Genomic DNA, 27269 nt, shown 5'->3' with positions numbered 1-27269 from the left:
ACAAGCCAAAAATCATACCATCTGAGGAGCATCACAGGTGGCTTATTTAATTTCATATATATAACGAATTTAAACCCTACGTGAGCTTTTACTATTACTGTTTTTCAAAGAATTTGCTTAAATACAGATCAGAATTAAGATCTCTGCTGAGAGGAGCCACCCCCTCCTCAGCAGCGGCAGCAGCAGCGCCCCTCTGTGCTGTTGTGAGTTACGTGGACACGTACGTGCGTGTTATTTACATCGTGGTGTCGGGCTGGCTGCTCGCATGTGCCGCTGCCCGTCTCCTTTGTCCTGCTTCACAGCTTCACTGGGTGTCATGGGCCCTGCCTGCAGGGAGAGGAGCTTTGTCACTTCCCTCATCACACTGGATCCCTCGCCGCAGCAGTCCTCATCACCATCACCATCGCATCGCGAGAAGAGTCACAGCCTCTCAGTCTTCTTCGGAGGCACAATGACCGCGTTCCCGTAGGCTACACCATGCGAAGTGTGCCCACCTGAAACAGGCTGGGGATGCAGCATCCTTTGAGCCCTTCTGTTTGGGTTCCTGCTGCACTGGTTTCCTGCGGATGATGCGCGGAGGAGTTCGCGGCGTGTTTATGTCTCACTCTGCTTTGGAAAGCCCCCATCCCATCAGGAGATCCATGCACCACCGGTCTTTGTGTTGTTGTTATTACCATGTCCCCAGCATCGGCTGCAACGGCAAGTGAAAGCGCCACCACCACCGTCCCCGAGGAGGAGACGGAAAGCCCCCGGGAAGAGGTAAGAATTGTTTGCAGTAAATTAAGGCTTTTGAGTAGTGTGGCATGTTTAAGTGACAGGCTGCCTCTCTGCATGCTCACTGTAATAATCTCACTGTAATAATCATTTGGCTCTTTTTTTTTTTATAGATTATGATTTAAGTGTTTGCACAGCACTTAAAGCGCTTTATTTGCCTATTATACGAACCCATGCGCGCACTCGAGCGTGTGAACGGCATGATTACGCTCCTGTGTCCTCCAGGCAGGCTTCCAAAATTAGGTTTAAGAATCTATCACGGTCCAATCAGGTACACGAAAGTGTTAAAACAAAAACTTATTTTGCTCATATCTTTCCAGAAGATATTGCAAGTCACGCAGCATTTAAAAGACATGTTGTCGTTACTAGGGCGGGGAGAAGTGAGATGCTATATTAGGGGGGGGGGGGGAGTCTGTAAATTTCCCTTAAGGAAAACTAAAACAGATTTGGAAACATAAGGATTCAACAGCAGTTTTCCTGAATTAAACTATAACACCCAATTCCTCTCCTTCTTCTCCAGTCTTCCCCTACATGCACACATGCTGGGCAAGTTACATATCCATTACACAAGAGAGTCTTTTTATATAACCTAGCTGGTCTTATTATGTCAAGAGAAAGTGTCCATGACTGCGAGAGGCACTAAAGGCACCACGGCAGCCTCCTGAATGTGAAGACTGTACAGAATTGAACCTTCTTGAAACTGTTTTTCCTTTTAACCATAGCCACTTTCATATTAAAATCTATGACTCCAATGAGTGCAAACTGTAAAATTACATTAGGATATAAGCACGTAAGGTGGTGTGCTGAAGTGATTCGCTGTTGTTGCTTTCATGCAAAGGGAATTTTCACTAAATACAAAACAACACTGAAACCAAATATTAAAAAATGATACAAGAGCCTTCAGCTAACTGTACAGAGAAGACTTTAAGAGCTGTTTCATACAACAACTGCCTTAAATATAAATGTAACTCAGTACAATTAAAAAATGGATTCTCCTTCCATATTTTAGGACCAGCGCAAGGTTTTTCTAACACATTTTTAATCAGATTGTAACATGCAGAGATGCATTTGCTTTGCAGGCACATAATCAGAACGATATCTCCTACTGCACAACTGTTCATCATTAACCTCGAGCCTGTAAAATGTAACACTAGCCACAAAGTGTGCCACGTAGTATTGATTGTAATTTTCGAACGTGGCCAGAATGCCGGTGAGCGAGCACTCCTCCTGCAGGAGGTTTATCTCAGTGGGGAATTTCACTGTTAATCCCTTTTGCTCTGTGGGGTGTAGCCTTGGGTTGGCAGTGTGCTTGAGGACCATGTGACCAAGGTCGGGAAGTTAATTACGATGCAAGAACATTGATTATTTATGCTCGTCTGTCACTCGAAGAGCACAGAGCTGACATGTCGAGTTCAATAAATCAGCGCTGTGATAGAGCAGATGCTTTTTTTTTTTTAATGTGGTGTTTAGAGGCGACCTATAGATCAAAATCTAGACATTTACAGTCTGAAGCGAGGTCTGTCATGCAAATTTTTTTTGAATGAATTTAGTGATAATCTTCCCCTTCCTGGGACTTTTGAATCTCTGCCAGGTTTTGTGTGGCTGTGCTCCTGCAGGGCGTAACCAGCTCTCGAGCTCTTTGATGCAGCCGCTGGGGCTTGCTGTGCCCCGAGGAGATAAAGGATGGCACCATCTAAATGCTGCCCAAGTCAGACTACAGCCTTTTTTTCTGCCTGTCAGCCTAAATGTTTTTGACTCTTTAAAAGCATGTCAGTTCTTTCAAGTCTTCAACTCTCACGTGACAACAGGATTTCTTTTGCATTTTAATGGTAATAATGAAGGAATCGTCTGATTATAACATGCACAGAGCAAGAAATGAGCAGTTGGCTCTTGGCTCATGCATAAACTATGCAAAAGCACTTACAACGAAGAATATTTCCTTAAATATTTTATACTCATGAGCCGCTGCTCCTTAACTTTTTGCCTACAGGTATTTAGGTTGTGTTCATCAATGCCACATTAAAATGTGTCATTCATTTAAATCTTCAGGTATAGGTTACTCCTTCTTATATTATTATGTTAATACCTGTGTTTGTAATCATTTCTTTTTCTCTTTTGCAGCAACAGCCTCAGAAACAGTCTCTGGCTAAGTCCTTGTGTCAGGAAACTCACTGGAAATGCCTGCTGCTGTCACTGCTGATGTACGGCTGTGTCGGGGTGATGGCCTGGTGCCAGGTGACAGAGGTCACGCGCCTCACCTTCAATAGCGCCTACAAGGGAAACTCTATGATGTACCATGACAGTCCCTGCTCCAATGGCTACATCTACATCCCCCTGGCCTTCCTGGTCATGCTCTATGTGGTCTACCTGGTCGAATGCTGGCACTGCTACACCAGGAATGAGCTGCAGTACAAGGTTGATGTGGACAGCGTGACGGAGCGCATGCAGCGCATGCAGCAGGCTACGCCTTGCATCTGGTGGAAGGCCATCAGCTATCACTATGTCAGGAGAACGCGACAGGTGACACGTTACCGTAACGGAGATGCCTACACCACTACACAGGTCTACCATGAGAGAGTAAACACCCACGTAGCCGAGGCGGAGTTTGACTACGGTAACTGTGGGGTTAAGGACATCTCGAAGAACTTGCTGGGCCTGGATGGTTTCCCCATCACCAAGCTGAGGTTCACCAAGTGCTTTAGCTTTGCCAATGTGGAGTCTGAAAACTCCTACCTGAACCAGCGGGCCAGGTTCTTTACAGAAAACGAGGGCCTTGATGATTACATGGAGGCACGTGAGGGGATGCACCTGAAGAATGTCGACTTTAAGGAGTATATGATTGCCTTTTCTGACCCTGATCACCTTCCCTGGTATGCTTCCAACTCCACCTTCTGGGTAGCGGCTGCTTTCACCTTGTCCTGGCCTATGAGGGTGCTGACAGAGTATCGTACTGCCTGTGTGCACTACCATGTGGAGAAGCTGTTCGGCTTTGACTACGTGCCAGTAACGCCATCTGAGGAGCGGGTGTATTGCAGACACATCCCACGGGTCAACACAATTGACAGCACAGAGCTCGAGTGGCACATCCGCTCCAACCAGCAGCTAGTGCCCAGCTACTCTGAGGCGGTTCTCATGGACCTGGCCCAGCTCTCAGGGAGCTGTAACAGCTACTCCTTATCCGGAGGCTACGGCAGCTACAGGCAGAACTGCGAACGCTGCCACCGTGCCATAAGCAGCTCCTCCATCTTCTCCCGAAGCGCCCTCAGCATCTGCAACACTGGGAGCCCCCGCATCCCGTTCAGCGCCAGCCGCTTCTCGCTGGGTCGGCTGTACGGCTCCAGGCGGAGCTGCCTGTGGAGGAGCAGCGGGAGCCTGAATGAGCAGTCGTGTCCCACAGAGAGCACGCGCTGTCTGTCAGGCCAGCAGGCCGGTGAGGAGAACCCTCCAGCCTATCAGGACGCGCTGTACTTCCCAGTGCTCATCGTGCATCGCAACGAAGGCTGCCTCAACCACGACCACCGCTCGCTGCACAGAAATGGCTCCTGTGTAGAAACTTCACTCTGATGACACGAGCTAAGGCCAAGGAAACTCTTTATACATGGACTCTTGTGTCTCTTTAACACAGAGATTTTAAAAAAAGAGCATTCTCTGAGTTACCACAACAAAGGATTTGTTAACATTTCTAAACATACTGTCACCTGACACAACAGCAATTACAACAAAGTATGTGTGTGGAATTTATCACTCAATACATCAGGGAAAAACAGACCCGATGAGACAGTTGTTTAAAATACAGCGAGGCTTTAAGCAGCCCTAAAGTCATGTGCAGCCCTAAAGAGTCTGTTGAGATTCAGATAACCAATGAAAATCAAGGGCCATCCCATCCTAGTGTAAATGCCATATTTACAGATCGTAGTCACAGATAATTTACAAAGATATGAGTAACATTTCCCGGTATATGAAGCCTGAAATGGGCTTTGACTCAGCAGCAAATTAAAAAATTAAATGGATGCCAAACGAGAAATGGAACGCAAAGATAAGCAACCCTGTCAAAACACACTAACGAGACTAAGTAGTTTTGCTGAAACCAAACACCCTAACCCTCTCATGGCTCTTATCAAAGTGAAGTCAGTACAGTCGACAAATACAGAAATCTGCATGTTAACACATTTTGATCCTGGATGATTTAATGTCTCCATTCAAAGTTAATGCTCATGGAAATCCATTTAGAGGGAAAAAAAAACTGAAAATAAATGTGCGGATAAAACATTCAGTCAGCTGATATGTGCTTGGCTGCAATGACATTAAACTCCGTGGCTCGCCAAATATAGCACAGGAGGAGTTTGAATAATTTAGCAGACGAGGGCTGAAGGACACGAGGATTTAAAACTGATTCATAAACACTTCTTTAAACTGTTCAAACTGTACATTTTGTAAAGCAGTAAAAAATACCCTCACTGCACTGCTGAGAAATCAGTGTCAACTCCGCCAGTTTAAAATCTTAAAGATCCATTTAGGTTCGCGTTGGGCAATATTTTCATTGAGCCTACCTCTTTATTTAAGTGCCTAGCATCAACCGTTACTGACAAGCACAAGCTGCAATGACTTCTCATCTCATCTCACTATCCTCCCATTAAAACAAGCAGAAGAACACCCCAAGGTTATTGAAAACATAGGCAAAAATGCACAAGTTTGTAAGAATCAGACACAAAATGCTTTTCAGATTTCTTTTTCACATTACTCACACAGCCAGCCCTGTGCTGCTGCTGCTGCTGCTGCTGCATATCAGAGAGACAGCTAGAGAGCTGGCCATCGAAAACACTCGAAATAGGCAGAGGCCTGGATTCACTACTGATAGTGTCAGATTTAATAATATAAAAGGATTACTTTAAAACAATAAAACCTACTTCCTCTCAGCTGAGTGCATGCGGTATCTGATGGGAAATTTACTTTTGCAGCCAAGAACCGAAGCAGTGTTTAATGCAAACAGTGACAAAAGCCACTCCCCGCAGCACAACCCATTGCTCAAAGTTTGGTTTATTTCTTCCAGCACTCCTTAATATTTTTGGACAGTCTTTTAGCCACTTGAAGGAATGGAGGTTAAGCATAGAGGACGTCCATAACGACGGATATACATGCATCATACTGCCATTACGGCCATAACTGAATACTATGAACCTCACCTGTGTTTAGACATTTGGTGTTGAGATTTGCCTTCCCGATAAAGTGATCAATCGGCCATACTCATTACATTCCATGTGTGTTGTTGTGTTTGGAGCTGTGGACTGAGACACAACCCCCTCATAACAGACTGAGTCACGTTTAACTAACAATTTGAACCTGTTTTGACAACTCAAGGTCATCTATGCAACCTCACCCCAAACTCAGGATAGTATTCAGGTCAACGATTCTGCTTGCAACAACATCCCGATAATTCACTCATGTTCTCATCTGCACATAAAGAAGGCAGAGGTGCAGATGCAAACATCTCCAGTCATTGAGTTTCACTTCTGCACTTGCTATTCATAACCATCACTTAGTCTGTGTGTAAAGGTCCGGTAAATTGCAACGTTTTAAAGTCGATTTTTGCTAAAATTGATTCCACCATGAAACACAAGAAAAATGCGGTATCTTAGCATGAAAAAGAGGTTATTACCAGAGAAATCTTCCACTAGAAAAAACATCTGCATTATCAAAGAAAGCAAAACAACCCTTCAGAATAATACGTCTCATATTGCCTCTCTAACAACTTAATGCGGTGGGTTATGAACAGCTTCAGGCTCCTGTATTCAAGATGCTAACACCAAAATCTCACCTGAAATCTTGAGATAGGGGGACATTTATGACAAGTGTTTGAAATTAATTAGTTTAATCACAGAAAAACTGAAGTGTACAAATGGCAAGTTATTATTTTAGCCTCTCTATACATCTCTATTTTTAGTGGTTCCAGTGTGTATGGTAAACTATTCACAGAACAGATGTCAGTGATCTGAGCTAAAATGGCTGGGAATCAATTGAGCTAATAAGTTAATTTTTAGCCCATTCAGATTCTTTACTTACTTATTTTGTAGCTGTGAAGGACTGGATCACAACCGAGCTCGTGCTGGTCAGAAGTCAGAGACTCAAGTGGACTTGCATGACTCAGAGGACAACACAAATAACAGCATGCAGTCTCCACAGGGCATTTAAATGTACCGAAATGTCTTTTTTGTTATGTTAATCAAAATATAGGAGGATGCACTGGATGTCAATGCTAAAGTCACTGTGCCACTATGAAATCATCACAATCTCTCCTTCATCATCATCATCAAGCCTCTCAGGTGGCTTCACTGTGATATTCATACATAGTCCCATGTAAGAATAGAAAAATGTGTTTACCTGTGAAATGTTTACGCAGCAACAGAAACAAGCTATTTGACTGATTACAATCTGACTGAAAGTTTAAAAGCTATACACTTTTCCTCTATAGATGACTGTTAGAATAACATTTCTGCAAAGAAAGCAGCTATAGCCGTTATCATGTCTTATGATGTAGATTAGGCTCGTACGATTTGTATTCTTTCACTCAATGATGCTTTGGGCCTCATCTTTTTATACTTCCATAAATCTGTGGATTTTTAACATTGTAGAGCAGGATGGCTTTGTACTGTAAATAAATAGAGACAGGAGTGTGGAATGTCAGTCGATGTGGATATTGTGTGCACACATGCACACAAACACACACTTAATGGTAACTGGAGCAGGGACAGATTTGATGTGTTGCTATTAAATGGAGAGAAGCAGAACAGTCCCCCTAAAAAGGCTGTTTTGGGATGGTTTTGTTTCCCTTTAAACACGTTTTTAATCATTTTAGAATACTTTTTTTAAAAATACAAATGCTGTTGGTGTGATTTGACTGCTTTGGGATAAGGTATATCTAAGCATAAACATATGCTTAGTGATTACTAAGGATCTAAATATAATAAATCAGTATTCTGTCATAGATCTTTCTGCATTTTGGCTAAATTAGTCCAGAATAACCTCTCTTCAATTGACTCTGGAGACTGATTTGTGATTTTAGGTGTGACACCTGTGACATACACCTGATTCATGGCTATGACTGTAAATTACATCTGACTGATAATTTTGTTGCCGCCTAGTTCAAGAGTTACACTATTTACTAGTAGATTATAGGTAAAAATAAAACAATGCAAGTCTGTATGTATTCCAACACCATCACGACGTTGCCTTGATGTTACATAAGGACTGAATACCAAACATGTGTATCAAAGTAGAACAAAAAACTCAATAAACTGAAATGCTCACTAAAATATCTGGTCTATTTGCTTAAAAATACACAACAGACATGCCAGAAAGACTATGATCACTGATCTGAGGTCAACTGATGCAACCAGTTTTGCATGTTTGTGAGCCAAAGGAAACTTTTGATACGGTCAACAAGTGTAGTAAATACAACAGAAGCAACAGTGTGCTGGTCCATCCCCTCGGTCCCAAGCTCATTGGTTCCTGTTGCTTCATATGAATCAAAACAGGACATATTTATTCACACTTACTCATTGTCTAAAAAGTCTCAGCTGGAAGATTTCTGGAAATGTTACTCGAACTGGAGTAAATGTGCATTGATTGTGTTTTCAAGTGTTGAGTTGTGATGTGTCCACAGAGCACACAGAAAGGCAATTAAATTCTAAATGTCATCCCTCCCCCTGCTGGCTACGCAAAGTGGGTATTTTGCAGTCTCCTGCAAGTGCTCAACTTGCAGGAGACTGTTTGAAACAACAACTAATGACAGCGCAGGGTACCCATGATTGATACATGACCTGGTCTGCCAGCAAACAATCATCGACTTCAATCATTATGAATTAAGTAGATATCAGACAACTCATTTGAGATAGTTTAAAGATCTTAATGACACATCATATCCTGCATTTTTCTCACGTTAGAATTAGTGTAGGGCTCACTTACATCTGTTGTGCTTTAGAGCAAATTTGGTTGAATTTTGCTGCATATTTTCGTTTATTGTGGTTTTAGATGAATACGTTCATCTATTGCAAAGACAGACGGCTGATAAAGATAGGTTTATATTATAAAAACCATCAGTTGGCATTCTCAGTATTCTTCTCTCTTGGGTTTGTTTCTTGTTTTCTAAACTGGTTGTTCCAAACCATTTGGTTAATGACGGAAACTCTCCGCTCTTCGATGTCTGTCAGGTGGATACTGCATTCTGTCACACTGGTGTTGCGAGACATCGCCTCCTCCAAAGCGTTCCCTCCAACCTGCACAAATGCAAACACACACACACACACACACCTAAAAGCTCTGCTGATGGCCTCAATAACCTTGAAAAAACATCTCACTGCTAACCTTGCAGTTTGAAATACGGCACGCTTTATAAGCTCCCCTTTGCTGGTGCTACCAGTCTTTTGCTGTTTTTTGTAAAACAGACATTTCTATTTCTGAAACCAAGGTCAAAAATATTGATGGTACTGCATGTTGGATTTCTGCTATGTGGGTGATTTTTGATCCTCCACAGTGTATTCCAGTCAGAGATACAATATGCAGTTAAAATCCGAAGAAGAGAGAGCATGAGAAGGGGGAATTCAGATCTACCTCTCTTGGGGAAACAACACTTACTCAGTTTTCCATTATTACATGTTTTCCCACACATATCTATGAATAATTGAAAATCCTAGTACTTTACAGCTGCTCTGTGGACTTCACTGTGCTGTGTCTGCACAGGCGTGAGTATGCTTTGAGAGTTTTTCAAAATAAACCAGCATTCCTGACAAATGTAACAATACTGTCACAAATTTAACAAGTAATAAGTGGTTACAGTGAAACCATAACTTAAAATAACAGTTTCACTCTTCCTCTCTTTCTTTTTTTTAAAATCAATTATCAGTTTTATTAACTTATTGATATACTGTTTATGAGCCATGTTGACTAAATTAAAATAGCTTATTTGGTCTAAACAGCAGTCAAAAATAATTAAAGAAGAAATAATATCACAGAATAAAAAACCATATACACTTTAGTAGCTCGGACAGATGGATGTTTTCAACGCTATCCTTAATTGTTGCTGAGTAAAGTTCTAATAAATGAATAATCAGTTAATTATCAGTTAATTATTTTACACATGAAATTACATGAAAAGATGTGATGTGGTCTTTACAAGCCTATGATGGCAATAGCCTCCTACATGGCATAGAGGGCATAGAGGGCCTAGAGGGCGAGATGAAGAGAAGGGCACTATGCAAATAAAATAATTTTGGACCTACTTCTAGACAATAAGAAGAAATGTATCAACTGAATGTCTGAATTTAAAGGAAACTATTCAAATGTCTTAATTCTTATGCAAAGATGCCCAATTTATCCATAAAATGTTATGTTTGTTAATGGTCTTTTAAGGATTCACTTTCTTGGTGGCACTTGGTTCCAGATTCCAAATACAACACTAGGAACGTAGTTAAATCAAAAGAGAAACTTGGATGTGCATGTGAAAAAAAGGAAAGTTTTGAAGTCTAACCTTAAAATTAAAGAGTTTGTCTGTCGCCTGATACACTATATTGCCAAAAGTATCCACTCCCTCACCAAACTTATTTAATTTAGGTGTTCCTATCACTTCCATGGTGTATAAAATCAAGCACCAGGGCATGCAGACTGTTTCTACAAACATTTGTGAAAGACCAGGTCATTCTCAGGAGCTCAGTGAATTCCAAGTGTAACGCAAAGCGTTGAATGCAGTGGTGTAAAGCAAGCCGCCACTGGACTCTAGAGCAGTGGAGATATGTTCTCTGGAGTGATGAATCACATTTCTCCATCTGGCAATCTGATGGATGAGTCTGGCTTTGGCCTCATAGTTCCACTGAAAGGAACTCTTAATACCAAAGACATTTTGGACAATTTTATGCTTCCAACTTTGTGGGAAAAGTTTGGAGATGGCCCCTTCCTGTTCCAACATGACTGTGCACCATTGTACAAAGCAAGGTCCATAAAGGTCTCGATGAGCGAGTTCAGTGTGGCAGAATTTGAGTGGCCTGCACAGAGTCCTGACCTTAATCTGATAGCTTTGGGATGAAATAGACTGGAGACTGCTAGCTAGACCTTCTTGTCCAACATCAGTGTCTGACCTCACAAATGTGCTTCTGGTAAAATGGTCAAAAATTCCAATAAACATACTATTAAATCTTGTGGAAAGCCGTCCCAGAAGAGTTGAAGCTGTTATAGCACCAAAGGGTGGGCCAACATCATATTAAACCCTATGGATTACGAATGGGACGTCACTTACGTTCATATGCGTGAGAAGGCAGATGAGCGAATACGTTTGGCACTATAGCGTAGCTCAAGGCTTAGTCTCTAATTATAGGAACTCTGAGCATAAAGGGCTCTGTTGGGATAATAATCAAACCAAAAGGTCTTCAAGATATGAAGGGGCATGGTCATTCAGGACTTTGTATGTACTTTGTATGTGCGGACAAGGATTTTAAATTCACTTCTGGATTTAATTAACTAACAAGGCAGAAACACGATCTTTCTATTCCTGTTAGTGCTTTCTTGAATATAGGGTTGTAGGGTTTTGATGGAAATTTTATCTTTGTCAACGCAAATTTCATAGGATGGTTAGGGTGCAGAATTTATACATTTTGGATAAAATGCATTCTGCAGTCCGGAGAAATGCAATCAGTTTTCTTTCAATATTAAAACAGCCACAGAATAAGGAATTACAATAGACTACTTTTTTCAGCATCTTTCTGAGACAGCATGTTTCTAATTTTAGCAGTTTTCCTTGCTGCGAAAAGTAGACTTATGGCTCTCTTACCTCACCCAGTGTATTGCAGGAGAGATTGATGCTCTTCAGGGTGTTATTCTGTGCTAACATACTGGACAGGGAAAGCGCAGTAAGCCAAGTCACCCCATTGGCTCCCAGTTGCAGGTGAAGTAGGGTTTTGTTGTTCAACAAGGCCTTACAAATAGCCTGACCACCCTCATCCTTCAGACGGTTCAGACATAGGTTGAGGGACACAAGAGTTGTGTTCTTGGACAAGGCTTGAGCTATAGCCTTGGCCCCAGGGCCGCCAATATTGTTGTCATACAGGTTAAGGATCTCCAGCTTGCTCTTTGTGAGCAATTTGCCGATGGCTCTGGCTCCGCTGTCTCCAATCACGTTGTGAGAAAAATCTAGAGTGCGCAGGGAGGTGTGGTCTAAAAGGTACTTCACCAACAAACGACACTTTTTATCCTCAAGGTGGCTTAGATGGAGCTTAAAGAGCTGAGGAAACAGTAAGAACCTGTGATGGGTCTTTCCAAGCAACACACAAAAAATAACATGCTTACGCATCAGCACCACACAATCAGCTAAGTAATGTTTTATGGGTAAACATTGAAAAATGAATCAGTGCCTCCGCGGACACCCTCAGAATATGCTTGCCTTCATTTTTAGTGCTACAAGCTCTCAAAGTAGAAAGTGGATGCTGGAAATTTGGCACTTTTTTGATCGGATTAAAATTTATTTTTTGGGGAGATGTACCATCATACCATTGTGTTTCTGTTGGATAAGTAGAAGAAAAACAGATGGAATAGATGTTCGGATAGACACTTAAACATGGACTATCCATCCATACATACATACATAAAAACAGTTAAAAACTATAATAAGATCAAATTTTTTATCAGCCTTTTTTTTTGTTCAGCAAAATTTCTTCTATAATCAACTTTGAGCATCAGTATTGGAATATGAAATAGATAGAGCTTGGTCATTCAGGAGGGGCTCTGAGTAGAGCTGCTACTCTTCCACATTGAAAGTCCAGGTCAGGGGCTTCTGGCATCTGATTAGGATACCTAATGGATGCAGGTGAGGTATTTGGGTGTCCACTAGTACAAGAAGGTGCCAGGGCAGACCCATTACTCACATGAGAGATTACATCTCTTGGCCTGCTTAAGAATGCCTTGGGCTCTGCGTGTCTCTGCTAAGATAAAAATTAATGGATAGATTGCAAGTATTAAAATATTACAATATTACACAAAATACATTTTGCATTTTTTTCTGCAGAACTTTTGACACATCCTTTGATGTTGATGCTCAAAGTTGGTCACAGAAAAACAACTGCATTGAGCAAACAAATAGATTTTGACTCTTGAGTGCAACACTTGTCCTGGGTTTTAAAACTGATATTTTGCTGTAGCTTTTTGAGCTTTTTTGTTCCAAAAATATCCTGCAGCTATCCTGCAGGATCAAAATGCTGGAAAACAAAATAAGGTGCCAGATTTCAACCCAATCCCACTCCTGTTATTTGAGGGCTTGTGTAAATGGAAAAAACGTACATAGAATGGGGATATATTTCTGCACGAAGTCAGGCGGGAGCTTTTTTCAGATAGGATATCTGGAATGGGTACTATGTAATTTAATGCAATACTTACCTTTAATTTCTTACAGGACTTAAGTGCCTTGGCAAGAGACTCACAGTCCCGGTTGGTCATCTCAAACATGCTCCATTCAAAGTTCATACCACATGATTTGACTTTGTACACCAAGTGCAGCTCTTCCAGGTTTGTAAGCTTGCCAAGCAAGATCCTAAAGTCAAAGTGGTCCATACCAGATTTATCATCCTCATTTGCAAGTGTCAGCTCTGATGCTTGCTCCTCATCCTCCGTCTGCGGCTCCTTGACAGGTGGCAGAAGCTGAGCAATGTTTAGCTTCTTGATGTGGTCTTTACAAAGCGTGACCATGTCTAGAACTGTCTTTGGCTCTGTTATGCCTGGAACGAAAAGTTCAACGATGTTCTCCAGCTGCCTTTCAAAAAACATTCGTTTCCAGCTTTCGCCGTAATTAGAGACGTCACAAACTTTCCACTTCTGCTCACAGCATCGCTTCCAGTAAACGCCATCTGGGAAAACATTGGCTGCGAAATGCAGAGGCAGGGAAAGGGACACTCTGTTCTGAATGAAGTCCTTCTCACTGGATGTAAGGTCTTCATATATTGGCCTTTCTGCAACAGGTATACATTTTGCAATTAAGTTCCACCTTTATTACAAGTGAGTTGCAAACTTTTGGAAAATAACGATACTAAAAACCACCTTCAAAGTTGTTCACTATGCACTGGAGACAGAGGTTTGACAAACTAGACACTGTAGCCAGTGACCACTCTAGATCTTCAGCAATGATCCTCCTCATGTTACGGCAATCTTCACTTTGGCTAAGATTAGCCCTGGAGGATAAAGAGAGGAATTATAATATAGAGTCATGGCACTTAAAAAATCTTTAAGTGAAATGTATGGGGAAAGTACAGTGCTGTATTTGCCCCCTTCCTTATTGCTAACTCTTTTGCATATTTGTTACATTTACATATTTCAAAACATCAAATTAAGTTTAATATTAGACAAAGATAGCCCGAGTAAATACAAAATGCAGTTTTTATGAAGTATCATTTCATTTATTAAGGGAAAAAGCTATTTAAATCTATCTGGCCCATCACCTTACAAATAGCCTGGTGATATGAAAAAGTAATTATCCCTTAAATCTAATACCTGGTTATGCAACCCTTGGAAGCAAGAACTGCAATGAAGCATTTGCAGTAACTGGCAATAAGTCTTTCACATCAATGTGGATAAATTTGGGCCCTAATTTTGGATGAATATTTTCCCAAAAGTCTTGGGGATCATCAAGGTATTTTTTGGCAAATGCGAGACGAGCCTTTGTGTCGTTTTTGTTAGCGGGGGTTTTCTCCTTGGAACTCTCCCATGAGTGCCATTTTGCCCAGAATGAGTCGTCACTGTCCTCTTGGAGTAACTTTGCTATGCCGGCAACTCCTGGGAAGGTTCATCGCCATTCCGAGTTTTGTCTATTTGTGGATAATGGCTCTCACTGTGGTTTGTTGGAGTCCCAAAGTCTTAGAAATTGCTTTGTCATTGACTGATAGATCTCAATGACTTTGTTTCTCAACAGCTTTTTTCAACCGTGGCATGGTGTGTTACTTTTTGTGGTCTTTTAGTCTACTACAATGATCACTGCAGTGATCAGTCCTGGGTGTGGATAGAAAATTGAACTCAGCTTTCTGAAAATGTGGTTAAAATAATAATTTAACAAACGGGGTGGCAGGCAGGCCAGGTAGGTTCAAATAGCTTTCCCCCCTTAATAAATAAAATAATAATTTATAAACTGCATCAGCTTAGTTTAAATTCAGTTAACGAACTCACTTACTTTGATTACATTTTGCGATTACGTGCAGTTTTTATTTCCTAACAATGTTCGAACAAAGTTATTACAGTAATTTTACAAAATAAGAGCCAGAAGTGGACTAAATAAATAAATAATGAATAATAAAAAAGAATAAGTCAATAAATAAATCACACATTTAAAGTTTCCTTCATAGACAGATATTATATTTTCAATTGTAGTTATATGGTGAGTCTAACTAGCTCAGCTATTGGGCTATTGAGTTGCTTTTGAAGTTGGGCAGAAGTTGCTAGCTTCTGGCCAATACGGTATCTTACATAGTTAGCTTAAGAGCATGTAGTCCCACCACTGTTATAGCTATCGAATAAAAACTTCTTCACGGAGCTATTTAATATTTGTTTCATGTCATTTAGTTAGATATACACAGCCTAATCCTTGTCGTATACATGCTAACATACCTGCAGTACTGGTTTAGGGTTCATCTGTTCCCATGGGAACGGAACGCAGTGAGTTTACTTTAACGTCTCTGGGAAATTTGAGTTTTTACTCTGAATGTTGACCGATACCTCGATGTACGTATAAACGTAATGTTTATACTGTTTACTGCTGTGTTTAGGGGACAAAAAAATAAATACAAAATTTAGTAAGACACATGGAAGTACGCATTTCACATGGAAATCATTTTCATTTTTGTGAGTCACCAGTATATGTTCGGGAAAGCAAATTTCCGAGTTTCATAAAATGAAACAGTTTTTCTTAAATACACAACACAGACAATGACAAGCTATAGTATTACTACTACTACCACTAATAATAATATTAATAATAATAACAATGAGCTGTAGAAAGAGAAGAAGAGTACAATCATAAGTTGCTTAATTTGGGAATCAAAGCTACCTGGAACAAATCGCATGTTTAAATAACATCCAGTATTTATACAACCACAGCTTTATTTTCACAGAGAAACGAGTGCTTTGTGTTTAGGTTTGCATCTGAGGAAGCAGTGATCATGCTGTGAAATACTCAGAAGCCACCAAACTGCCAGATGGACCTTGGGTCTGGACCATGGGGCTTTTGGAAAAGAGCACACTGGAGTGGATCCATCTGTCTCACAAGCAACACAAAACAGGTGCAAGGCTACTGTGTAGGAGGTGAGAAATCTGTAAATACCACCTTAAGGGACTCATGGTTGTTATTAAGCAAAACATCATTTAAAGCCAAGTTATTTTACATGGCTAGAGATGGAGTCACAAATTAGAGTCGGCTGTAGGAGCTAATTGCACTGAGAGAATGAGATGTTTGAACTTGACACCACTGTTATCACATAAGCCACAAATTACACTTTTTTCATAGTCTGAAAAGCATTTTGGCATTGTAAAGACGGAACGAGAGTGTGTAGCCTTGCTGCTTTGATGCAGTGGAAAGATGTAACACTTAATTTCATACATTTGTGTGAATCTTTGCTTTAAAGTGCCCGAATCAAATACCAAGTAGATGCAGGATAAATTTGTTCCTTGAATTAATCATCTGTGGACTTCATCAGCTTTCATCAGTTGTGTAACATTCAAGCATGGATGAAAGCAGGTACATGATGCTGCAATCCTGACTCTGCTCCCCATATGCTTGGGCAGAGAGAGCGTGACTGAGTAACAGTTAGATAGCTGTTACTGGCATCGTGAGGTTGCTTCCAGGAGTCGGATGGCAGCTCGGATGGAGGAACGAGAGGCTCCAACTGTAGCCCCGAGGCAGTCCATCACTGTCGTCCTCGTGTAACGCGGTCTGACAGACACACACGTCCCTCGTACTCCGGCTTTAATGGACTGGCGTGACATCAGGCATCCACAGCACAGAAGGCAAACTCACTCTGTAGGCTGCTGTCCCAGTGCTCTCTGTGGAGTGAATCACAGTGTTCGAAGGGAGGGGTTGTCACTGCACCACATAAGGGGTGCACATGTTTACTGATCAGAGTGGCATCTCTGGTGTTTTGGCATGAAGCAAACAAGAGAAATGAGAAAAACAAAAAACATTTCCAATAATTTATTAAAATCGTAATAAACAAGGACAAAATTTAAGGTAAAGAGTGTATGAGCAAGTTAGGCTTTTGTAAGTACGATTTTAATTATTACTTTTAACTCTTAGCTCTGTGATGACAGTGGAGAGTGGCATCCCTAATGTTTCTCTTATGGACACAGTTCTGGCTATGAGCATAGAAGCCCCACCCACCAGCTATTCAACCCTATTGTTTGCCAGAGGTATCGAATCAGAAGATGCAAAAGAAAGAATAACATGCCTGGGTACTTTTACTTTTACTTTCTGGTAATGCATTGACCATCCAAGCATTGGGCAATGTAAGCATTTTATTTTTTAAGATATAATAATAATTAATTTAAGAATGTGTGAATATTTACATTGGAATCAACCTTTTCCCCCTAACAAATAGTGCAGCGCGGCAGGATATTTGCTTATACATTTTCCTGAATAATTGCTGTTTCTCAGGGATAATAAGTGATTTAGTTCAGGAGAATTAGATAGATGCAGTGATTATAGTGCAATTAAGACCTCAACCAAAGCCAGGCCATGGAGTTAACACAGGATCAAAGCTGTCTGTCTGCAGTCTGAAGACTGTGTGCATTTGCACCGGAGCAGCCGGTGCCATCTCTCTTTCATTTTCTTTCAGATCCCAAGGAGCTGTTGCATTAGTTACCAGGCAACAGAGCGTGTGTCTATTGTCTAATTACTAAAAGATAGAAGGATTTAGCAAAATAAAGTGCTTCTTTCCAAGATGGAAATCTATTTTTAAATGTGACGCCCACCGCTGGTAGATTTAGAAGTGTAACATTGTGAAGTAACTCATGATCTCATGATCTTTTTCAGATGACAGCTCTAATGGTCAAGGGTCATGATGACAATAAAGCCTTTTGGAAGTGGTGCCCTTTAAATATCGGCCTGTGCACTTCAACAGCCCATGTAAACATCCTAATTTTAAAAAAAGAAACATAATCTCAGCAACTATGAATCACGCGAAGCTACTGAAAATTCCCACACTATGTTAAGACTTGAAGTCATTCAGTTGTTTGTTTATATGAGGCTGAAGCAGTGAGAGCTGAGGTAAACTGTGGAGTGTTGCCAGAGTTTTCTGCAAGCCTCCCAGCTCCACAGCCTGTCTGCAAGGCAGGGCGACTCCCAGGTGACTCAGGGCATGAATTGAAGGCAGGGAGCCACAGAAAACAAATGACAGTATGTTGTTTTAAAAACATGTTGCCTTTATTTTTTCTAACACACTGAGACTTGTTAGTTTTGTTAACCTATTAAATGCAGGAGGATGTTTTCCAACTGAAGAACAAAAAGCTTAATGGATTTATGCTAGTTAACCAGCACTGATGTGCTTTTACCTCTTTTTCTTTTAATGGAAAAACAAACTGAACCAACAAAGCTGACGAAGGAGATTATGTTTGATCTCAACACTTCTATATAAGATTCAGTTTACTGGGGTTCAGTTAGCAGATCTTCTCCTGATTTCTAATCCCTGACTCACAGCCAGAAACCATGGCAGGCTATAATAAATGAGAGTAGCTCTGGAAAGTGTTACTATTACAGCATTACCACATTATAAACTGTGCTGCAGCCCATCAGCATAGAAATATTTCATCATAGGAGATTTATATCCATCTGTATATATCCATTCTCTTCCCCTTATCCAATTCAGGGTCACAGGGGGCTGGACTCTATCCCACTTGAAAGGCAGGGTCCTGATAGGTTGTCAGCCAATCCCGAGGCTAACATAGAGAGACAGACCACCATTCACAGTCAGCCAGTTAAGATAACATGCATTTCTTTGGACAGGGGGAGGAAGCTGGAGTACCCATAAAGAAGCCAGGCAGGCACAGGGAGACCATACAAGATGGATTTGGACCCAGGATCTTCTTGCTGTGATGTTGGTCTCCTAATTGCAGTTTTTTTCTTTTTCTGTTTTTAATAATTAATTTTTTTTTAAATAACTTAATAACTCCACAGTATTTTCTGTCATTATGTTGTGAATTGTTTTTTTTTTTTTTTTTTTATCTGAATGCTCCATCTGCCTATCACTTTGCTGCTGGACCACCTGAATTTCCCCAATGAGGGACAATAAGGGATATTTCTATTCTAATCTAATTAAACATCCCTTTTCCAAAGCATAAAAGAGCCACTAGATCCCATTTTTCTGCTTGTATCTGCTTTTGATAACACAATAGTTGTCTGGTCATAAGGGGCTGATGTTGCTGTGGTACCAGCTTTAAACATTTGTTGCTTAAACACAGTTTAAACACATTGTTTGAACTGTGAGATTGTTTGCGAATGTAACTCAACACCAAGGTGACAACTTTCAAAACACAGCAGAAGTTTTAGTTACCTGGGTCAGTGAATGTTAAAGAAGTAAAACATATATCACTAAACGCACGCAGCACACCTGCAGCTATTGGTTGAGCTCTAAATTTGCAAGTGTTTGGTCATAATGGACGAATCAAAATACTTAAGGAAAAATGAGAGGATTACCCTTAGTGCTGGTGGCACCATAAAAAAAAGACAAATCACTATTGTTAAAGTATGAAGCATGGCTAGTACTGAGTCCCAGAAAACATTCTAGTAGGATTTCTGTGCCACTGACAAAAGTTTGAATTCCCAGGTTTATTTGAAATATAAGGAAACAGAAATTGAACTTGAAATGCATATGAATAAACTTTATTCATTTAGTTGAAAATAAGGACAACACAAATGATTATTTTACAAAAAATATAAACTAAACATAAACCTTCCTGGACCAAACTTTGCATCCTCTATCCTAAATGTCCCGGGAACATTCCATTGAAAAGCAAAACTCAACAGCAGAAAAGTCTAATTCCATATTACAGCCCAGAGAAGAAAAAGGGGCTAATCCTCATCTTCATCAGAACTGTCATCAGAGTATCCGCTGTACGGAGAGCTGGACTCCAAATGGATGCTACTGTCCGTGTCCACAGACAACACGGAGCTGAGGCTGCTATCTATGGACACCATGCTGCTATCGCTGTCGCTGTTGCTGTTGCTGCTACTGTCATCATCGGGGATCACCATCACCTCTGCAGATTCAGCTGCTGTGAAACACAAAAAGGCAAAAAGTTGCATTTTGCAAACATTTCAAGAGGGACTCTCGAGCTCTTTGTCAGACTTTAAAAAGATGAGATCAGCATTGTTCTGTCTTTCAAATTGGAAACAAACCCAATGAAAACGAAAACCACCAACATCAGGACCAGACGATGCTCATTTTCACCACCACTATACCGCACATTAATAGACTAACTCAACTATACATAATGTTGTAGCTCCTTCTGTAGGAAAGCTCAATTTTTTTGCAATTTTAATACAGAGAAAATGCTTCATTGTGCTGCCATCTTGTGTTTGAAAAATCCACCTCTCCTCATCACAACCCCACCTGATGCTATAGGGTGATGATTTGGGGTTGTTTTAGAGCTACGGGACCAGGGCACCCTGCAGTCTTTGAGTCGACCATGAATCCTCCGTGTACCAAGGCAATCGAGATAGAATGTGAAGCCATTTTTTGACAGCTAATGCTTGGCTGAAACTGAGTCATGCAACAAGCAATGATCACAAGCACAGCAGCAAACTACAACAAACTGTATGTGAAAAAGAACAATTAAGGTGCAATAGCCCAAAGTCCAAACCTAAACAACTGAAATGTTACAGTGGGACGTTAAGAGAGTTTTGGATAAACAAATACCCACGAACCTCAATAAACTTAAGCAACACTGTAAAGAAGAGTGGGTCAAAATTCCTCCACAATGTGAGAGACTTAAAGTCTTACAGAAAATGGTTACTTCAAGTTATTGCTGCTAAATGACTACAAGCTATAAGCCACTGAATCATCGGGTACACTCAGTTTTTCATAGGACTGAACAAAGTTTTATTTTTCACTATGAACTAAAAAGTGACATCAGCATATAAATCCACAGACACCCACAGATGACACACTACTGAACTCCTCCCCGTTAAATAAGCCGACCGACTCTGTTACTGGACTCAACAGCATCAAGGAAACATTTCACTGCTTTCCACTGACCTGATCTGATGACTTCACGGTCAACAGCTCGCTTATCTGAAACAAGGAAAACTTACTCTGAGTGGTTTGTGTTTGTAAGTGAAAGCAGACGTCATAATGCCACGCATGCATCTCTGACTGTATTTGATGTAGGACACCACTGTTAACGCACCTCTCACCTTTCCTCTCAGAGATGAGGGTCTGCCGCCTCGCCTTCATGTCCAGGCTCAGGTTTTCCACCATACGGTCGATGCAGTTGTCCAGCGCCAGACAGCGGGTCTGAGACTGGATGGCCTGCCGGCAGATGGGACACTCATCTTTCTTTTTGCGCCACTGATTGATGCAGTAACAGCAGAAGCTATGAGCGCAGTTCAGAATGACGGCCTGCAGGGGATCAACCGAGGTGATGACATTTAGAGACGTCCAGTATACAAATCAGCTCAAAGACAAAACAACGTATAATAAGTTTCATAATAATTGCTTTTAAACTGTAATCAGTTCTACCTCAATGAAGAGCTCTGAGCAGATGATGCACTGAAGCTCGTTCTCCAGCACTTCGGTCACTTGTGTAACTACTTCCTCTTTTTGGGCTCTTGCCTTTTCCTTTTCCTCCTGTAACAGATGAAATGGAGTGAAGCCCCGAAAGCAAAAGCAGGTGGAAATATGTGAAGGGAAAAAAATAAATGCATTAATTAAATATACCTTTGTCACCTCCAACTCCTTGTTTTTGGCCAAGAGAATCTCTTCAAAGCCTTGTCGGGAGAGCGCAAGTTCACCTATCACTTTCTTTTGCTAAGGGTTTGTGGAAAACAAATTCACATATTAAAACGTATTCTGCTTTACCAAAATGCAAGCACTCTAAATAATAACAGCTACTGCACACATATTAGTTTGATCCTACATACTTCTTGCAGGGCCTCTTCAAGCTGCTTTTTTAAAAGCTCCTCTTGTTGCTGCGTTTTCTGCTCCTACAAGCATAAAAAGGTGAAAGAGAATATTTGAGTCTTGCAATTATTTATGCAAAAATTGTATTCTTTGGATTATAGGTGCAAAAGTATTGGGCCCACACTGCTTAATCTTTGGTATTTGTGAAAGAATGGACCTTTCAAGAGAGCTCACTGAATTTGAGTGTGGTGCTATTGCAACAAGTCAAGTTGGAATAGCAGAGGACTAGAAAGACACATTACCCCCCAATATGAATGCATACTCACATACAATCATGATAAAATATAATAACAGTGGGAAAAGAGACAAAGACACTCACACCAGAGGCCTGCTGGCTGTCAAATAACTAAAATTTAATGACAGATTTGATTTAAAATAGCAGCTTACAAAGCAGTGCCAATCAAGCATGAACTGTCACTTGTAGGAGCTTTTAAAAAAAAAAGTAACAACAAGACAACAAACAGAGGCTATTTTTAAAATGGGTGCTAATGAAGGAACTCCTGTACATAAAAGACACTACAATAAAACAAAACAAAAAACAACTCACCTCTAGCAGCCTTTTAGTCTCACTAAAAGACTTCTCCAATGTCTCCATCCTGTGCATTTTAGCTCTGAGTGTATCTAGCTGACCCCGCAGCTCCCTGACCTGCTCCTCTCTGAGCGGGTCAGCCTGTCGGGGCTCCCCCTCCAGGGAGGCGACCTGCCTCTGGGTGTTATCCACCTGCTCCCTTAAGAGCAGAATGTTCTGACTATACCTGCAGACAATAAACAAGGAAAACAAAACTTCAGAGTAGTATTTTTCACTCACTCTCTTATTACTGGGTACATTTGTTTCTTATATTGCTGTTACTCTGGCTTACATTTGCAAGTTGTCAAAGTCACGGGTAGCACTGGAGCCATCTGAAGGTCGTTCTGCTTGATGGTCATCTCTGCCAGGTCTGGTTCCCTCTGGCTTTATGTGACTGAGTCGCTGCTGACCTTTTAGCGGAGATAAAGGGCAGGGCACTGCCAAGGACTTGTCTGCAGAAGAGCAGCGGTAGAGTTTGGGCTTCGAGGTAGATGGCTCCACTTCTTCCATGGTCAATTTCCTCTTGGGCTTCTTGGATATGTGGGCAGATTTTGAAGTTACTCGCTCTACCAGTTTCTTTGCCAGGAAGCGTTTAATGTCTCTGAGGGGCTTCTGGACGACGACATAGTCAAACTCTGCTTTGTTTCCAATTACAGGAACTCCGAGCTGTATGGAGTCTCCGAGCCTGACCTGATGGGCTTCATCGGAAGGCAGACGAGTTCCATTCACCCAAACACCATTAAGACTCTGAGGAAAAAAGACAGAACCAATATAATACACTGGTACAGAAACATATTTAAAACTGAATTAACTTGAGAATTTAAATGTACTTTAAAGTCACAAATGCCCAAACTTAAGCTCAGACATATTGCCATTTGCTGGAAATAACAGGACTGTAAAAAGGCATTTATGGATAAATATAAACTCATCACACGGCTGAAAGGCCAAACATGCAAATATTAAGTGACCCACTAAATTTCATGGACTTTGTAGCATCTGGTGTGACCCAGAGCCATATCCCAGCTGGGAGACAGGAGTCATTTCCATGTGGTGGCATGACAGAGGTGGTCGACAGATGTCACGAAGGTACCGTGGATTGTTTGTAGTCCATGTGTCTTGTACGGGATGTTCACACAACAAGCCTACACTACTTAAACATCCTGTCTCCAAGACATTTACACATGGTGGAGAGTAAACTGTTTAAGGATATTTTCTCACACTGAAACAATTTCAGGAGCCGTCTCAGCAGGTGATTCCACTCCTTCGTGTCCAGGACACCGAAACTCTTTTCAAACATGCAACATTTTACAATGATGTCATTCTGCCGTTCAAACTGTAGGTCATGTCCACGTTAACGTTCCCCACCACAGCTTCATTCAGAGACACATACAAAAGGGATGGGCGACAGAGCAGTTACTAATTTTTGTACATGAGATTACCAAAGACTACATAGTTGAGTTCAGAAAGCAAAATGAAAGCAAGTATGAAAGAGAGTGATTTATTCATGAACTGCACGCGGATAGGCTGAGGCTGAAATGGAACAAACCGACAGGCGTTACAACCGAGAGCTGACAGAGAGAAATTTTGGACTTTTTAAAGCAGATCCCAGATAAAGACACTGAAATGAACCCATTACTGGAACTGGTATTTTTCCATTGTATTGTACACCAGGATGTGTTGCATGAGTCAGTGCTAAAAATGAACACATAACTGATGCTTGTTGCACTTTTGATTCCCTACTGCAGAGAACTCCTCTCTGGGGGGGAGAGGGAGGGAAAACAGGAGGACAAAGGAGGGGGGAACAACTAAGCTGTAGTGCCTCTTCACTTCACTGTGCAATTACCTTTTGTGCAATATTTTTGTTAATAGTCAACGGTGCAATAGACTTCCACACTTGAAATGTGCAATTCACTTGTATTTTTATTTTTATTCCTATTTATTCTATTTATCCCCTTTGTATATTTTATCTACATATGTCTTTGTATATATATATATATATATATATATATATATATATATATAATATTCTGTAACTTGTAACTTCTGTCGGTGCTGTGCTTTTTTGGAAACCGAATTTCCCAGAGGAACCCACCCGAGGGATTAATAAAGTTTTATCTTATCTTATCTTAACTTCGAGTCAGTATCACCGCTGGATTTGAATTCTTCTCTCAAAAAGGAGAACTTTCAACACATAAGGAGGCATGCACAGAAGATGTTGGTCCTCTTTGAATCTAACTTTATCGTAAACAGCCATTCTTATAATGAAGTTTATCAAATCCCACCTTAGTGCTGACAGTGAACTTTAACACACTTGTTAAAGGCCAAAACAGACTAGATTTCATTCACTGAGTAAGGAAGAAAAAGGCAAAACTGCAGATGAAGTAATTTACACTACAAGTAAAATACCATAGCATGGAAAGTTTGCATAAGGATGCACAATGTCTTAACAATCTTTGGGGAAATGTTCATTAAATAGTAATGATAAAATATTGGCGCTTTAACTAAATCTATTTCACATTTTCATTGCCTAACATCTAATGTGATTTGATGTTGCAGTTGAAGGTCCTGAACCTTTGGCCTTCTGCATTTTAGTGTACCTCAGAACATAAAACAGTATATGATTAGTATGGTATTGATGTTAACCTTTCATCTTATGTTGCTAGAGTTATAAGGGTTTGAAACTTTTGCTATTTGTCTATGTATAATTTGTGGTATCTGTTGCACAGTTTGACTTGTTGCAATACTTATTTTGCCATTATTATAAAAGATGTGCGTGACAAATAAATACCACGAAAAGATATACAGAATAACATAAACTTCCTACAACACAAATGGGCAAAGTTGGCATTCCCTGACATCCTTTTTTTGTGATGAACACATAAATACATCAAAAAGTTGACAATGACAATGATGCTCAAGTGTATTTATGGCTTTATGTCACAGTAAACCAGACTGACTCAAAACTTCACCAAATGCCAACATAATACTGGTGGATTTTAAAACATGAACCCATTCTTAGCTTTTAGATATTCGCAAACTAATGGGGTTTGGCATAATTTAGTAATATACGCATCATGTTTTAATTTCGTGTGGCTCTTTTTACTTTATCCACGTCAGCATGCCTCCCTTAGAGAAAGTCCTGCCCATCCCTGCACAGGACTTGTACCAAAGACCTCAAGCACAGCTGTAAAATATATTTCACAATAAAGCTCGTTGTCACCTTCTTGTCTGTCACTGTCCAGTGGCCGTCTTCACTTTGCCTGAAAGTGCAGTGCAGTCTGGAGATCATCAGGGGACAGGTGGGAGACAGTAGTTGGTAGGTTACATCCACACCACGTCCAATGGTGATCTGCACAGCCAAAAATAAACATGTTAGTTAGCTCCAGTCTGCATCTCTCCGGTTTTATAAAAACGGACAGGGACACTCTTCAGCTTAATTCACTTCTAAATTATTAACCATAAATTGGGGGTAATGTTCACCCAACATGTAAACTGGAATCTGCCGCGAACTTTAGCAAGCTTCATGTTAGTATAAATATAGCACGTTAGCTAACATTAGCAAGCTGCACCTCTGTGTTTTCGAACAAGCGAAGCCAGTCTGAGTTCCTCCCGACTCTCATTAGACAAAAAACCTCCGAGTTCGGATATTCATCGTCTTCAGCCGCACAGCAATCCGCCGCCGTCTCTTTATCCATCTTATCTCATTCTGTCAGCGGCCAAGTCGTCCGAAAGGACACCACTAGCTGCGCTGTTTCAGCTCCTCCGCCACATCCCGACATACTGGGAGAAACCGGAAGACATTTCGATTTCTTTCGAAATAAAGGCCACAGATGTGCTTCAACGCTTATCTTTGGACAGCCCATGAATCAGTCATTTAGTTTTTTTTTATTAATTCAAAATTTATTCAGCTTTTGCAGACCCAAAGTAGAAATATTACGGTGTCCATGAACATATTACAGTAGGGACAAAACAAGACGTAGAGTTTTACGTGCGGGAAACGTTTTGTCACTCATTCAAGTAACTTCAGTCTTAGCTGACTGCAGGTTTCATTCTAAACTGTGTATTGACATAATGCGAATATACTGTTTATAGAGTTGCTAATAAGGTCTGGGATTTCATTGCCTGCATGACTGAGCAACCATGAAGACAAATAAATAAATAAATAAATAAATAAATAAATAAATAAATAAATAACACTTTAAATTTTATAATAAAAAGTAATCATGTGGACCTTGTTAGTGTTGTAATAACACATGTTTAACTTGAAACCTTTTAATTATTCCTACATATAATACGTTTGTGTTTGTTAGCTTGCATTTTGTATTGCCTTAAGACACTGTAGACGTCTATAATTTATTTTGTTTTGATCTCTTTTGGTAAGCACGTTGAGTATAAGTGTAAGGAATGGTGCTATATAAATAAAACTGATATTACACAGTCACAATCATACTGTATTTTATTATAAATATTATTTGGGGGTTTTTTCGTTGGAGCTTGTGTTTACTGTTTTTTAAAATTCAAAACAGTGTAGTGAAAGATGCTTATACCTAAAAATAAAAGAAAAAAAAAGAAAAGAAAAAGTGGAGAATACATTAAAAAAAAAAGCAACCAAACATGAACACTGTTACTTTGCAGTATTTTAACTGTAGTCCTGCTTCATAACTGTTGCTGGTGAAAAAAAAAATCCCTGCACCTTTAAATAAAATAGCTCTTCTTTCTCCCCGCAGCACTCAAACCTC

At 40.5% G+C, this 27269-nt stretch overlaps 3 protein-coding genes across 7 annotated transcripts; 1 reads left to right on the top strand and 2 right to left on the bottom strand.

Annotated features, from left to right (window-relative positions):
* The first annotated feature begins 192 nt into the window (after positions 1-192).
* On the top strand, positions 193-8073 carry tmem151ba (transmembrane protein 151Ba). The gene is made up of 2 exons (XM_006792590.3): positions 193-759; positions 2896-8073. The coding sequence occupies exons 1-2, from the start codon at positions 676-678 to the stop codon at positions 4336-4338; spliced, it is 1527 nt and encodes a 508-aa protein (XP_006792653.2). The 5' UTR covers positions 193-675; the 3' UTR covers positions 4339-8073.
* Positions 8058-15442, bottom strand: drc5 (dynein regulatory complex subunit 5). Of its 2 annotated transcripts, XM_006792588.3 has the most exons (6): positions 15403-15442; positions 13846-13976; positions 13189-13757; positions 12681-12737; positions 11591-12040; positions 8058-9047 (listed from the first exon to the last, which is right to left on the bottom strand). In XM_006792588.3, exons 2-6 carry the CDS (start codon positions 13940-13942, stop codon positions 8868-8870), a joined length of 1353 nt encoding a protein of 450 aa, XP_006792651.2. In that variant the 5' UTR covers positions 13943-13976; positions 15403-15442; the 3' UTR covers positions 8058-8867. The 2 variants fall into 2 exon arrangements, with proteins under 2 accessions (XP_006792651.2, XP_006792652.2); XM_006792589.3 differs by lacking the exon at positions 12681-12737 and having other exon boundaries at positions 8064-9047.
* Positions 15443-19647: 4205 nt separating this feature from the next.
* On the bottom strand, positions 19648-26315 carry rnf8 (ring finger protein 8, E3 ubiquitin protein ligase). 4 transcript variants are annotated; one of them, XM_006792584.3, is made up of 10 exons: positions 26100-26315; positions 25751-25879; positions 22823-23277; positions 22510-22717; positions 21923-21985; positions 21720-21809; positions 21522-21629; positions 21197-21401; positions 21039-21074; positions 19648-20055 (listed from the first exon to the last, which is right to left on the bottom strand). In XM_006792584.3, the coding sequence occupies exons 1-10, from the start codon at positions 26223-26225 to the stop codon at positions 19853-19855; spliced, it is 1623 nt and encodes a 540-aa protein (XP_006792647.2). In that variant the 5' UTR covers positions 26226-26315; the 3' UTR covers positions 19648-19852. The 4 variants fall into 4 exon arrangements, with proteins under 4 accessions (XP_006792647.2, XP_006792648.2, XP_006792649.2 ...); XM_006792585.3 differs by having other exon boundaries at positions 19648-20052; XM_006792586.3 differs by having other exon boundaries at positions 19954-20055; positions 21190-21401.
* Positions 26316-27269: the final 954 nt, after the last annotated feature.

The sequence above is a fragment of the Neolamprologus brichardi genome, chromosome 15 (assembly GCF_056152115.1).
Source record: "Neolamprologus brichardi isolate AB-2024 chromosome 15, ASM5615211v1, whole genome shotgun sequence".
In the NCBI taxonomy this organism is placed as follows: Eukaryota; Metazoa; Chordata; class Actinopteri; order Cichliformes; family Cichlidae; genus Neolamprologus; species Neolamprologus brichardi.
The sequence above is the reverse complement of the archived record's forward strand: the minus strand, read 5'-3'. Positions and strand labels throughout refer to the sequence as shown.